Source organism: Scomber japonicus, chromosome 10, assembly GCF_027409825.1.
Source record: "Scomber japonicus isolate fScoJap1 chromosome 10, fScoJap1.pri, whole genome shotgun sequence".
In the NCBI taxonomy this organism is placed as follows: Eukaryota; Metazoa; Chordata; class Actinopteri; order Scombriformes; family Scombridae; genus Scomber; species Scomber japonicus.
This window is the reverse complement of record NC_070587.1, coordinates 8,052,687-8,067,922: the sequence shown is the minus strand read 5'-3', so window position 1 is coordinate 8,067,922 and position 15,236 is coordinate 8,052,687. Positions and strand designations below refer to the sequence as shown.

General features: G+C 42.0%; 1 protein-coding gene across 2 annotated transcripts in view; it reads left to right on the top strand.

Annotated features, from left to right (window-relative positions):
• si:ch73-22o12.1 (nectin-2) overlaps positions 1 to 15,236 on the top strand; it is a 76,734-nt gene that overhangs the window by 17,943 nt on the left and 43,555 nt on the right. For both annotated transcript variants that reach the window (XM_053326443.1, XM_053326442.1), the window contains exons 2-5: positions 11,155 to 11,264; positions 12,148 to 12,397; positions 14,031 to 14,324; positions 14,488 to 14,605. In XM_053326443.1, the coding sequence (XP_053182418.1) occupies positions 11,155 to 11,264; positions 12,148 to 12,397; positions 14,031 to 14,324; positions 14,488 to 14,605 (772 nt within the window). The remainder of the gene's footprint in view (positions 1 to 11,154; positions 11,265 to 12,147; positions 12,398 to 14,030; positions 14,325 to 14,487; positions 14,606 to 15,236) is intronic.

Below are 15,236 nucleotides of genomic sequence, written 5' to 3'. Positions count from 1 at the left end.
ACTCCAACCCCATGTACTTGTGTGTGTGTGTGTGTGTGTGTGTGTGTGTGTGTGTGTGTGTGTGTGTCTATATGATCTCTGGGAAGTGGCTTCAGTCTTCTAAGGCTCAGATCAATTGTAGCATCATTGTGACTGCTGAGCCATTACAGTGTAAAACCTGGGTTCATCCTTTTATTGAGGAGAAGCTTGATCCACTGGTTAAGGTAAAGGTGTCCAGTGTGCCAAGCTGTTTATCCTTAATACTAACATCAAGTCCCATGTTAGGTTACTAATCGCAGACTTTGCCCTTAATAACCATGTCTTTAAATAAAACGATTGGTTTTTGATTTTAATTAACCTCGTTTGTTAACCTCATTGTTTCATGAATCTATTTTTTTATTTTCAGTGACAGAAAGCAGAAGTTTTCTTTTAATGGCATTGGACTTGTTGACCTTTTACTTTTCATAACTCACACCTGCTGAAGATGTTATTTCTTTGGTCAATACTGCATTGTTGTTCAAGGTACAGAACAGGACCTTGGTTGCTGTAGATGTTGTTGTCATAATCTATAGGGCTAGATTATTTTCATTATCAATTTTTAATCTGTTTTTCTCCTAATTAATTCATCATTCAGGCTACAAAGAGCAAGAAAATAGTAGAAAATACAATCATAATGATGATGTCACAATAATCAAAAACATCTTCAAATTGCATTTTCTGTCAGACTGTCAGTACAAAACATAAAGGTGTTTAATTTATAATTACTTGGAACAAAGAAATGCAGCAAATCTTGACATTGTTGAAGCTAGAACCAGTAATAAAATAACTATTTTATTAATAGGTTGTTAATCAACTAACTAATCAACAAACCTTTTCAGTGCTACTAATCTATCTGAAGAACTGATTTTAGATCTGGCAAAAATAAAATGAAGCATAACATAGTAGATACAGACTAAGAACGTTAAACTAGTCAACAAATGAGTTCAGTAAAGTGTTTGACTATCAATTAAGGTAACACAGTGAGTGTCTTTATTGAAAACGTAAGTCTTTTTCAGTCAGTTCATTTATTCTTAGTCACTTTTAGCAATCTTTTATGTAGGTATCCTTTGACCTTCTCCTGTACTGTATCTGCTGCTTTCATAGCTTATCACCAAAGGACAGATTCAGCTTTAACAATATTGTTCACACCTCTTTTGAAGTTTATTGGAATGAAACATAGGGACTTGGATTCCTTTTGACCAGAAAATTGTAAAGGAAATCATGTGCACACAGAGTTACCTTGAGCACGGTTGAGAGAGCAATTTTGCTGCTGTCATCAAGGCATTGTCACGTTTTACCTGCTTATCAGGTTTTTCCTCTAAGTTCTTTAATCTCCTCTGGCTATTTAATAGTATTTAGTTTTGTGCATGTATTTATTGCAAAGCTTTTAACTGTGTCTTTACTGTTTTCCTTTTTTATGAGTAGTTAAGTTGATGTACGTAGGTGTTTGAATTGTCATACATGATTACCTTTTTAGGTATCAATTAAGTTGTTTTGTTTTTTGCAATACGAAACAAAGACAATTATTTTTGACATACTCGGAGATATCCTCTGTTATTCTATTACTGTGAGTGCCAGCCAGCCACATCTTTCCAGTGTATTTTGTTTAATTTAATTTAACAGACTAACTTGACAGGAAATATCAGGTTATGTGCCCCTCCCCTTTTGATCTGTCTGTCTTTCTATTAGTTGTTCGTCCATTCATCCATCCAGTCGTCAACATCAAAACAATACACCGTGTTCCCTAGGCAAGTTGTCATAGTGACTGTCCTTCAGAGAATAATCAAAGTTGATCTCAACATTCAGTACAAAGGGAAGGGATCGAAGGAGGGCCAGAGAAGGCGTACAACCCTGAGCACAACCTCTTCACATCTCCCTGCTGTTTGCTACTCTTCTGGTTCATGCACCTGACAGAAACTACAGTTCAGACCTTCTTTTCTTTTCTGCTCTCTGCCTCTGTTTCACCCCCTCCCTCCTTGGTATCACCTTTCCCCTATTCCTTTATTGTGAGAGAACTGATAGGAGATATGTGTTTAAGTACAGAGTTTCATCTTACCTGCCTGCAATTGAGTCTCAGGACAATGGGCCATTCACCTCCGCCCTCACTGCTCACTGCAGACCTGCGGGAAGGAAACTAAGACGCATACAATGCTGCTATTCCAGTAAACAATGCATTCTTTCTTTAATTGCTTCAGTTATCTATTGTCTTCCACACCTATCTTTTTGTTCTGTTTTCCTTCATCCTACCTACCTTGTGTTGACTCATTGTTGCCATCTTCCAAACTCATTACATCTTTCATTTGTCTTCATTTGTAAAAAACATCAGATTCAAAAGATGGCACTTGCTATATTTTGAAAAATGCAGTTGAATATATTAGCTACCCATATGTCTGACATTTAAGGAATATACTGCAGTGTTCCAATAAATTGAATAGTAATTATTATAGATCATAAGGTGAACTCAACTATTAGCAACAGTTTTTTCACGAGGACATATTTTTCAAGTGTGGGTGTCACATTTTGGAACATAACTTGGCTGTCCTCCTTGAATTTTCCTTTTCTTTAAAAACTTCTTTTCCATGCTCCTACACACACTTGCTATCAGTAATTCAATCTAGCTGGTTGTTGCTGGCTGTTGTCATTAGTTTATCATAATATTGGTACGCTCTTCCTTGTTTGTTTGCTTGTGGTGTCTGACCCTCTGTCTTCCATATGGCCAGCATTGATTTGGTAACATGCTGTGTGATCCTCTTGACAGATTGACTGTGCTAATAGCCGTCCTCTTCATATCACAGTACTGCATTTTAATCCTTTAATGTGCTGCATAAATTGGATTGGTCTCTCACCCCTTCAAGTATGAATGAGCTGCATATTGACAGTGTTGTTGACCAATGGGCTCATCAGTAGTGGACTGAGTGACAGCTCTGACACTGTGGGAAGAGCAGCTGGGAAAATGAAGCCCCCACAAGGTGAGGTAAAGGTGAACGTTGACGATGAAAAACCTGGAAACACAGCTGTGTTTTGATCCAGAGGCGGGGTTGTCATGGAATTCCTCTCACTTTAACAGGCAGCTCAGTTTTAATTCGGGAAAAGGATCACACCCAGCCTGAAATATCCTCTTTGACACCTCAGTAGACTCTCACATCCAAGTGTTGTTAGGGAGGCGAAAATAGGACGCATAATCACATTATGTTAACAACTGACATACCAAGGGAGGGATGTATACACATGTGCACACGATGGATGAAGAGATAAGCACACACACAGACACACACATATAGCCTTGGGCATTTGCAGAAGTACCTGGCACTTCTCCTCCAGCTGTGCACTTATGACTTTGCCTGATCCTCTAATTCATGGCTATTTCAGAAGTGGGATGATGCCAGACTTTGGATGTGCATTCACACACACACGCACACACTCTTCCAGAGTCATTCAGAAAGTGAAAGATTTTATTGGCAAGCTCAATGCTAGACCTGGTAAAGAGGTGCCAAGCCTCAGCATGCATAATGGGTAATAGATCAAAATACTGACCCTAGACCTGTCTAAAAAATGTTTTCCCAAACCCTTGGTTTTACATTTTATCGTTGCACACTGGCTGCAGATCTGTCACTCCGGTCACCCTGCAGTAAAACCCAATATTACATACAGGGCTAAAATAACATGCCCGGCACAATTACCATGAGGAGCGATGGCACACAGGGCTGAAATGAAGAAGTAAGACAGAAAAAGAACTAGCAGGCTAAGAAAAAAAAAAAGTAGTCAAGGAAGAGCAGAATGAGCCAGAGGGATAAAAAGGATTTATTCCGAAATGAAAAGACAGGACAGGCTATGGCACAGAGGGGAAAAAAAAGAAAGTGAGCGATGCTGAGAGAAGGCGAGAGCGGTGGAGGTAGAATGATGTGCAGGGCCCAACAAAGCAGAGCCAGAAGCCGCAGGGGAGCTGGGTGTCTGTCAGCCATCCAGCCAGTAAGTTATTCAGTCACTAGACTTATTCATTGGGTTGGAGCAATAGCAGTAGCAAGGCAGTATAGAAGGAGCAGTTATTTGTTTAGCTCAGGAGACTTGTTGTCTGTCCTCAGTAAACTCCCATTTACAAGTGAGGATAGACTTATCGTAAAATAGCCCATCGCCAGAAGAAAACATGCAATACCATAAAACCTCGCTCCTTGGCTTGGTCAGTTTCTTTTTTTGTGTGTTTTATACTTTATACACCACTCCTTTACACAGTTACTGAATTTCTTCACAACTCTAGAGTCCTGTATCTCTGTCTTTTTTCTTTGACCATCTCCTTCCTTCCCTCACATCTCTCGCTAGCTTTCCCCACTCTCATGGGTCAGGTACAGTGTAGATGTTGGTGTTTATCAATAATGAAGAGATGAGAGGAGGAGGAGGAGAGCACACTGCTTTCGTTCTTACCCAGGGATAAATTATTCACCCAGTAGAGAAGAGTGCTTCTCCGTGTGTGTGTGTGTGTGTGTGTGTGTGTGTGTGTGCGTGTGCGTGTACGATCGTGTGTTTCTGTGACTGCCTGTCTAGATGTGGTTATGCGTTACCTAGCAGCTGTACGTATGGAAATGTGTTTTGTCTCACCTTTACCATACACACACTATTTTGACTACTTTGCGAGTCATTTTTATCTCTTATGCATGGTTTTCCCTAAGCCTGGCAGGTGTTAAATGATTAAGCGTGTTGTGTATGTTGTTAGCTGTTAGATTCATCCTGTTGCGAAGTGTAATACTCTGCCGTAAAACAAAAGCAAATCACCATTTATGTTTGATGGATACCTCCAGTTTTTCTGATTTCATTCAGATAAACATGATTCTCATTTAAGACCTGTCTGACCAACATGCAAATGTTTAGTTTTTGGTTTGTAGATAACAGAATGGAAGATGGATGGAATGGAAGAGGATGAGAGCATGAGAGCATGAGAGAGGTCCACTGAGAGATGTGTGTGTGTGTGTGTGTGTATAGGCTATTGTGTATGTAATTTCATGTCAGTGCCACTGTAGTTAAATGGCTGTGAGATCCCATTGTGAATTCTTGTGCTTTGCCAGTTTCCCCTTAGTCTCAAACTCATGCATACTGTATAGACTTATTCTCAAAGCAAGACTTAAGGTCATGGTCCAGCTTTGGATGCAGGATGCTTTGGCATTTCAAGCTAAAGTGTACACAATTTTTGAGAGTACGAAATGGTTTTTAAGGGCTTCTAAACTTCCCTGTTGGGTCTTTTTCATTAAGATGATGCACTTAATTGAATTGGCAAATGCTTATTTTTGTAAATAATATTCACTCTTTTCCTAGGGCATGTTTATTATAAACAGGCAACTAAATAGGAATATGCATTAGTATACAGATGCATGTGTATACACATACTCATCAAACACACACACACACACACACACACACACACAACACCTCCCTGTGCAGATTTCTCCTCCAGCTGTTCATTTCTCCTTGGCACTTTGAAGCCTGTTCGTGTCTCCCTGTGTCCCTCCCTCCAAACCCCTATTTCTCCTTCACTCCCCTTCTGTTACATTTCATGCATTTCTGCCTCCCTTCCTCATTTCTTTCTGTGTGTCTGATTCCCACTTCTCTTCTGTGTTCAGAGTAGGTTATCAAATATTTCATCATGTCACTGTGAACAAAGTGAAATATAGCACTCCGTTCTCCTCGCACCTTTTTTTCCATTGCTCCTGTTGCATCACAGGGGTTGGTTTTTACCTCCTGTCTCTTGCATGCAACCTCTCTGTAACACCAAACCCCCTTTTTTTTTTTTTTTTTTTTTTTACAACTGTTCCTTTGTTACATTTCCAAGTTGATTGAACATTTGTGGTTATTTCTGAGTGTAGATCTCATGTAATGGCCTTAAAATCCTTGAAATGAACAACCAAGGTGCTTTTGACCCAAGCTCCCACTAGTAAAGCTTACAGCATGAATGGATTATAATATGATCGGAGAAGTACATAATGCGCAGTGGCTACTTCTAAATGTTGCTTGACCATGTTCTATTGATTGGCCTCTTATAGAAAGTCCACTGGAAAGGTCAATGAGAAGATGAGACACATCTCAAGTCTTCATTTACTAGTTTTATTCTTGGCTTGTCAAACTGCCTCGCCTGTCAAAGCTAAGCTGCATTCCCACTCTGCTCCCTGCATACCAAAGTATCCACATCCAAATGTGTGTGTGTATGCACCTTCATTGTAGGTTTGTGTGGCTGTATGTGTGCTCACATCCGTTCGTGTATGTGTGTGTGTATATGTGTATGTGAAGGTCAGAGGAGCTAGTGCTGCAACAGTGTCGGGTAACAGCAGCAGCAGCAGACAGCAGGTTCAGGTTGGTGCTGTTCCAGACTCCAGCTGATAACGGCTATTAGTACGGACCAGCAGCAGTTTGGACATGACGTGCAGCCACAGCAGTGTCACCATTTTGATTTGGGACTCAATAATGGTAACATTGCACTGAACCCACAGTTATAAAGGCATCTACACTGTGGGTCATTTCAGGAAGGTCTTTTCATGCAGAATGTCAAATAGCAGGTGTCCACAGACTATTACGGCCTATTAGTTTGTAAAACTGGCTTTAAATGTGAATAACAGAGTTGAGGGAGATTTATTCCATTAAGTCCATTTGCCATTTGCACAGAGCCAAAACAACACACAATGTGTCACTGTCTCAATACTTACAAGCAACAATGTACAAAACTATATCCCTAGTAATCATTTCAGAATTGAACTTGCTACACTGTGCCAATGTTTCAAAAAAAACAAAAAAAAACAACAACCCCAAATTGCACACTGGGAGCATTACAAAGCTGGTATTTGGCGGAGCTTTCATTTGAAAGAAATAAAATCCAGGCCCATGAACACCAAAAAAAGTATTATGATCTGATGAATAGTCATTTTCCAACACTCAAGCTCTTGTTTGGAGGAAGTTTGATAATGCTCTGAACTCACAGTGTCTGCTGGTGACTGTTAGTCATAGTGGTGATGTATTAACGTGGACACTCAACATGCATTTATTATGAGTAAGGAATTTGATGTCATCCTGCAGTCCAAGGCACGGCCTGTGCTGTAAAATCAGGATGACAAGGCCTCCATATAGAAAGCGATGCCTTCATTAATAAGTCACGTAAAACAGCCTTTTTAAACACTAGATCTAAACATGACTGTACTGAAATGGAAATGTATTTATGAAGAATAGAGCACAAAGATGATTTCTGCTTTTGCATCAGCCCAAAGCGGATTGGAGCTGCTTAAGTGTAAGTGGTGTTTTTGGTCAATGGCAAGCAATCATTAAGCCACCACAACTGTAGAGGTGATTATACTCAGACACTCTTTGTATTGTGAAGTTGGACCAGAATAGCAGAATAAATTCATTTCATTACATCACAAGTGCCAACCTTTTGGGTTGAAAACCGAGGTTGTCAAGTCATCAAGTTTGAAAGGCGCACTGGGAATCAATCTAATTCCCCTGTAAGAAGAAGATTATGTTTTAGAGAGAGAGAGAGAGAAGGACAGAATAGTGTCGCCCCACCCTGCACTCTATACCGACTGTATCAAAGCTATTATTCCTCAGGAGTGGAGAGGATGGGCACAACAATAACAACAACAAGAGAATAATGGAAATTTGCACAGACCTGCAAGAATAATGAAAGGTTATTGAGACAGTGGGCGCGCTGGAGAGGCCAAAGGAAAACACACCCACACCTTCTTTGTCTTTTGCACTCTCTAACCCACTCAGACACACATATACAATGGATTGCTAGGAAGCAATCTTCAAGAACATGGCGAGTGGGGAAGCTTTATTCTCACCCACCCGACAGTGCATAGCCACTAGCTTGATGAAATGGTGGAGAGTCAGTGAGCTCTGAAGGCCATTAGATATTTTAGGTGATGGCCTGCTCTTCCTGTCCCCCTGACGTTGTGCTTTTCTCCACTATAGTGGGGATCAGGCGGAGGACATGAATGCCATTAGGCGTCAGAGTCAGCCAACCAGGCAGCGAGGCAGGCGGACACTGGCTGATAACTGTATGTTCGTTTTATAAGCCACTGCTGGCTCAAATGGACTGCAGAGAAAATTAGGGTTTTGAGAATTTTTTTTTTTGCTCTCCAGCTTCCTCTCTCCCATTCAAGCCGTTTCACTCATTTTTTTCTGTTCACAGCCACAGTGGTTTTCACAAGGTCAGGTGTGGAGTCTATCCTGCCTCTCACTGCTCCGCACCTCCCGCTCTTCTCCTCTCATGTGCCTCTCCTCGCTCTGTTTCTCTCTCCCCGTGCCACCTACCACCTCTCCATTTTTAGTTTCTCCCACCGCATGTCTCTTGGTCTGTTTTTCACCTACGTCCTCTCTCACTTCCCTTATTTCTTTCTCCTACATGTATCTCTCTTGTGTCCCTCAGCTGTCTCCTATTAACCTTGTTTATAGCTCTCCCTGTCTCCCCTTCTAGATCCTCCTCTCTCTTCTTCTCTCACCACGTTCTCTTTTTGCTCCCTCTTTCAGTCTCTATTCCTGGCACCGTTTTCTCTTCACACCCTTTCATCCCCACTTTCCTTACCCCCCCCCCTCCCCTTCTCATCCTCCATTCCCAGGCTGTCTTTCGTCTCCTCCTTTCATCCTTCCATCCTCCTAGCACACTTCCTCTCCTCCTTCCTTCCTGATTCATTTTCCTCTTCACAGACGAATGGTGGGAAATATGTAAATGTCAGCGTGACCAGGCAGGGGATCAGAGAGGACGGTGTTAATATGGCAGGGCTGTCGTAGCACCATCAGCATAATGTGTGTGTGTGCATGCACATCATGTGGGTGTTAAAGACATGATGATGGGTGACAGTACTCTGTGGCTTCTGACTATTTAGGGATGTTGAAGAGGGCAGTTTGCATGTGTGTGCATTTGTATGTTTGTGTGCATTTGGTGGCGTTTCTTGTGTGTCACCTGAAGGAAGCAAAGCTACTGTAAAGTAGAGCAGCAGTGACACAAGTCTTCTGTTCTCACTCTCCTCCCCTCCAACCCACTCTTTCTCTCCCTCCGTTTCTCTCTCCCTCCATTGCTCCTCCTTTCTTCTGTCTTACCCTTGAACCGTCTTTTATTTTCCAATTCCCTTAGTTCCTGTCTCCCTCTGCCTCTTGTCTCCATCTTCTGTTTAATATGACCAATGCTCTCTAAATATTTACACTGACAATTACTATTTCAAATGCTGCTTTGCCTTAGAATTTCCAAAAGTCTGAAGTGTCCATGTATGTGCACACCCGTGCACACGCTGAGTTTTTCTCTCTGTGTCTGCCAGTGATGAGACCAAGGATTTGGGACTATCAAGGAGGATGAGGGCGTGCAAGTCTTTGTATGTCTTGTGTGTAATATTCATTTCCCTAGGGCTGTATGGAGTCGCATAAGGCCAGCCTTTTTCTCATCTGCGCTCTGGCAGGACTTGACCTATGTTGGCTCTCCTTATTGCCTCTCAATGACAGACAACAAGCCTGGTTTGGCATTGTGTGTCCACACATAATGTGGATGTCTGTGTGTGTGCATGTGTTTTTTTATGAGAATTTTCTCATGCACACAAGCCAAATGTAACCTATCATCAGTGCCATGCTATGTTATGACCTTTGACCTGTTAGGGTGACTCTGTCCATTGCACCCCAATCAAAGCAAGTAATCAAGGGTTTCAATAACCCATCATGCCCTCTTTTCTTTCTCTGTTGTTTCCTTTGGTAACCAGAGTACATCTCCCATTCCCAAAGCATCTGTAATTAGTCAGACTAGTTCAGGTAACTTGACAAAGGGTTGTAGCTTGATCTCCACTAAACGCCTCAGACAATTGGAAAGATTATCACAAGCCCAGAGCTTGACAATAAAGCTGTCACGAGATGCATTTGTGTCAGGGTTGTGTGTATGTATGTTTCTCCTTGCGCAGACATGCTGGTGTATGTGTGTCCAAGGGAGAAAGAAAGCAGTGAGCGGCCCTGTAAGGCTCTCTGCTGCTCCCACGGGCTGCTTAGTGGTTGTCCAGAGGTTCCTCTGTGGTTACAAGGGGGTTGTTTTGTGGTTGTAAATTGGGCTGGTCCTGGGAGAGCTGGTGTTATTCTAGGAACGGCTTGTTTTCCTCCACTTTCCCACTCAGTGTTTTGCTCATTCCTCCTTCTTCTCTTCTTCTGTATTGATATCTCAGATCTCCCCAGAGAAGAGAAGGTGTAGTGTTTATTGCTCGTCAAAAGAAAAAGACAGCATTGCCCTTTCCTCTTATCTTTCAGCCTATGGGTTTCATGTGTGTGTGTGTGTGTGTGCATGTGTGTGTGTGTTTGTTACATCAGCCCTACAGATCATATTAGTTTCAACACAACAGCTTTAGCTCAGCACAAACTGGTAGAACTAGTTCCGCAAGTAATTGTTTGTCTTTAGGGGAAATTGTGTTTCACAGGTGCTGTTGTGTGTGTGTAGCTTGCTAGTAAACACTTTATGAGCACACACACCTTCGTACATCCAGACCTGGTTGCAGACATTTAAAGTTGTGTATCCGCAGGTAATCCACTCTTACTTAAAACAGGTGCCATCTTGCTGACATACACTAATGCGCGCTTACTCATACAAGTAATTACATTTTCACAGAGCCCTGGATTACATACACACACACACGCACACACACACACACACAAATATACATGGACAGATAGTCTTTCTAAAGCTCCCTCCTGCTTTGTGTTTCTCACACACCCACTGACATCAACACACCAAGAAAAGCATATTTATTTTGACTCTTTGCTGTTACACCGGAATGTGTCGGCGCAGCAAATGGCAGGCTAGAAAAGCATAACCCATCCAGATGATTTACAACCTATGTGCAATAGAGAACTGGCTTTCCTCTCTTTTCCAGCACACATCCCCTTTTTTGTCTTGGACACTTCATCTGCACACGCACAGTCACGGAGAGATAGTAGACTCTTGGCCTACTTGCTTGGGTTCATATAATGCTTTCCTCTGTTGTAGCAGACACTTCCACGCTGTCCTCATTTATCATCAGAAGACTTTGTACCAATACTATTCCTGTTCTCCCTTGCCTTGTCTCATTTTCTTGTTTGGGAAGGAAAGGAACAACAGGGATTAATGTTTCTCCGTCTCTTTGTTTGTTTCTCTTTTAGGGGCGTCGGGTCAGAGGGTCAAGGTGGAGCCAGAGGTGTCGTCGTATCCCGGTCAGACAGTCAACCTGCGCTGTGCCTTCACTGATGCCACTGGGATTCAGCTCACAATGGTCAGATACACACAGCCATGATGCAATTGTTTTTCTTTTTCTGTTAGTATTTGATTGCTTCTTTATACCACAACACTCATATTGGCTCTAAACTGGGTTTGTGGTATGAAATTCTTATGACTGTCTGTTTCATCCTGAAATTGCAGTCTATTGTGCTGACTTGACACAATACAATTTTGTTGAAATTGCTCGGGACTCTAATTTGCTTTCCACAATTGAAGCAAACAGACATTGGCCATTACATGAAGTCACAATTTAATATTTGACTAAAACATATGGCTTTTTTCCTGTAATACGAAGTATTAGTCAATTATGCATAAACCGGATTCTGCAGGTGTGTGAATCGTAGTCACACAGGTGGATGAGAGCAATCCATTGCAATCCAACAAAACATAAAATGATAATGCAGGTCCATGTGCCTTGTTTATCTAGCACATTAAATATTAATCTAACAAATCATTGCCTAAAGAAATAATCCTAAGGCTAGTAATAGGTTTTTATCACATTTAGGCTTAATGTTTTATTACTCCAAACAAACAATACTAAGCTTCATTTTGCTTTAGGGGATTGAATATGGTAATGGCAACACTTCTTAGTCGCATCTCAATGAAGTGGGAAGTGCACCCAACTCTGCTTGGTTCCGCTAAAAGCAGCCGAGAGAGAGAGAGAGTACAGCTCCTGAAAAGCTCACATCCATATTCATACCTGCTCAAGTTGTTTGACTGTGATGCTCTGTATGCTGCCCCGTGGAGTTCACAGAAAAAATGCTGTAAAATGCTCTCAAGCGCCGCTTATCAGTGCCATGATAAATGAGGCCTGTTGTTTTTCACAGTCACTTTGTTTATCTTAACCACCGACCCTGTCCCTCCACATTCCACCACAGGTCACATGGATCTATGAGCCAAAGGAAGGAGAAAGGCTCAATATAGCCGTGTTTCACCCAAACTTTGATCCCAACTACCCGGATTCACCTGTGAAGGGTAGAGTCAGCTTCTCACCCAGTCCCCCCAGCCTGACCAGTCCTTCCATCCAGATAAGCAACGTTAAGATGACAGACGAGGGAAGATACATCTGCGAATACGCTACCTACCCCAGTGGCAACGAGCAGGGCATCACCAACTTGGTCATGCTCGGTAAGTCACTAACACAATCTACTTACTGTTTATAATAAAAACAAGTGAGAAATTCAGGGAAAAAACATGAAAAACTGAAAAAAAGTGAATAATATGCCATAGCCTTCGCAGTCACCTGATGTCAATACAACTGATCATCCATGGGAGATATGGGACTCAAATGTTAGATAGCAAACAGGAGATCCACTGGTATTTACCACATGTAAGAGGAATTGTTCCAGTCTCCAGCTTTCAGTTTTACCTTGAAACCATCACCAGGAGCAGGTAGAGGCATCGGGGAAAACAACAGCTATTAAATCCCAGGTGTGCCAGCTGATTGCATAAATTAGGCTGCTGACGTCAGAGGCCTTAGCAGCCCGTAAGATAGAACAACACAATAGAACAGTAGCACAAAAGGTTGTAAGGAAATAAAGTTGTATACATGAAGTTGAGAGCCGTGGGTGTTGGCATTTATTACTTCCAAATGATGACAATACCTCTGACTGGAACAATGACCTGCCCTTTTTTGGAGAAACACTACCTATATATGTTGAACAGCGCCCTCCAAACACTAAATGAGGGAATACATTTTTGAAAGAGTTATTATTTTACACAATAAGAGGGAGGACAAAATATCACACACAACTAGGAAGATTTCAAGGATGATGTGGTAAAGTCCCAGACCTATTCCCACTGTGTTTCTTGACGCAAAGATGGCAAAGATGCAAATCACATGAGTCCAAAAAATAACTTATTTGAGTCCCAAATCTCCTATGGATAACAGTTGTATTGACATCAGGTAACTGCAAAGGCTATGGCATATTATTCACATTTTTTTCAGTGCATATATATGTATGCAAAGTATTCTCTGCCTACCTCTCTCTCTCTGTCTCTCTTGCTCAATCACTCCCTCAAAGGTAGCATGCAGGTTAAAAGCATGTCCAGCTAGGCTTAATTGCTATTATAAGTGGTATTGTCAGATCAATTGTGTTCTTGTTAATGCAGTGGAACCATTGGTCTAACCTTGGCCCAGCACCAGTGCCTCTGCTGCGCTCTCTTCTCTCTCCAACGCGTCATGCCTCCCTAACTCCCCTCAGGCAGCATATTGATCTGGTTGCTTGTCATGCCTGCTGTCAGCTCCTGTCCTGCCTGCTCTCCTCTGATCCCACACTAATATCAAAGAGAGCAAGTTAGGAGCTATGAGGAGTGAGGATCAGGATGGGGACTGACAGAGATCATGTAGTGATTTAGATTTTGTGTATGGAAATGCACTTGACCAGTCAGGGAAATTGTTTATCAATGGCGGGTGATGGGAATAGAGAAGGAATAGATTAAAAGAAATGAAGCGTGAGTGAAAGATGGCTTAGGGTTGGGGTGTGTTTACGCTGCTGCTCGTAATTGTTTATCAATCTAGGTTCCAGAGAGAAAAGAGACAGTAGGGAGAGAGGGAGACAGAGGATGTTGGGAGATGGAGGTTTTGGATTTGCTTTTGCCTGGCTTGTGACTCAAATTGTTTATCAATAATGGTGCACATTATCTTTTCCCTCAGCTGTCTTATTTCCATTTTATCTCTATATCCTTTAATCTTCTCTCTGCTACTCTGTGTCTCTTCCTCTCCACTGTCCATTCTTGCACCAATCCATCCAACCATCAGCTAAGCCTCAGAACTCGGCCACCATCGTAACAGTGGACGCAGGCACTAAGCCCGTCGTTGTGGCACGATGTGAGTCTAAGGATGGCCGGCCCCCTGCCCAGATCTCTTGGGTGACCACAGCCAATGGCAACGCAACAACAGTGTCTAAGGCAGGTACAGACAACACTATGACTGTTACCAGCGAGTACATCATGGTTCCTACAGCGGCAGACAACGGAAAAGACATCAGCTGCGTGGTGTCACACAGGACCCAGGTCAAATCAGACAGCCATCCATTGAAACTGGTCATTCAGTGTAAGATACATACACAACCCAACACTTATTTCATGCATTCTTTTACTGTTCATGCTCTAATATGATTTTGCTCGTTTCAAACATACAGTACGAGTGATTAGCTGAACTCAATGCTCTGTGTTACTTTTTCTCCTCCTCTGTCATTTATCTGTCCTTCCTCCAGATGCCCCTCAGGTGTCAATAATTGGTTATGACAATAATTGGTACGTGGGCCGTACAAATGTGGTGCTCACCTGCCAGGCTACCGGAAACCCCGTCCCATTGTCTGTCCAGTGGAAGACGTGAGTACCAGAACATCTTTTTTTGTATTGTTGACTCTTTGTCTGTATCTCTTTCCCAACAACATCTCTTGCCTTCTCTTTTCCTTGTTTCTTTTTCTCTCATTTTCTCTTCCTTTACCCATTCGTCCTCAGGTCCACAATCCTCACAGAGCTGTAATCAGCGCTTTTATTATTGCCACTACAGCCCTGCACTCTGATTATGGAGATAGCCGTATAATTTCTCATAATGGACTCTGTGACTCGAGATTTAACCCTCGCATAATGAGAAACACAATATGACTCCTTCTATCCCTTTTTTTTTCGTAATATCAGCTATTAATATAAGTGTGACAGAATTTGAATAGAAAAACTGAAAGTCAGGAACTTAAAAATGGAAGAGATGAGATTTTGGATCCAACTGTTCTGATTCTTGTCCTGTCCCCATCATATTTCCCACTGTGTGATAATGGATTTCCTTTTGAGGAAGGGGGAAACTGATTGGTTTTACACTGCCGATCAAGATTAGTGGAATTTGATGACCTTGCACAATACAGCACATTTCTGTAAATGGTACATCTGTTATAATGCTCACATTGTGCCCAAAGTCAAGCAAGCCACAATCCTACTCTGATTTTTTTTTTTTTTTTTTTGC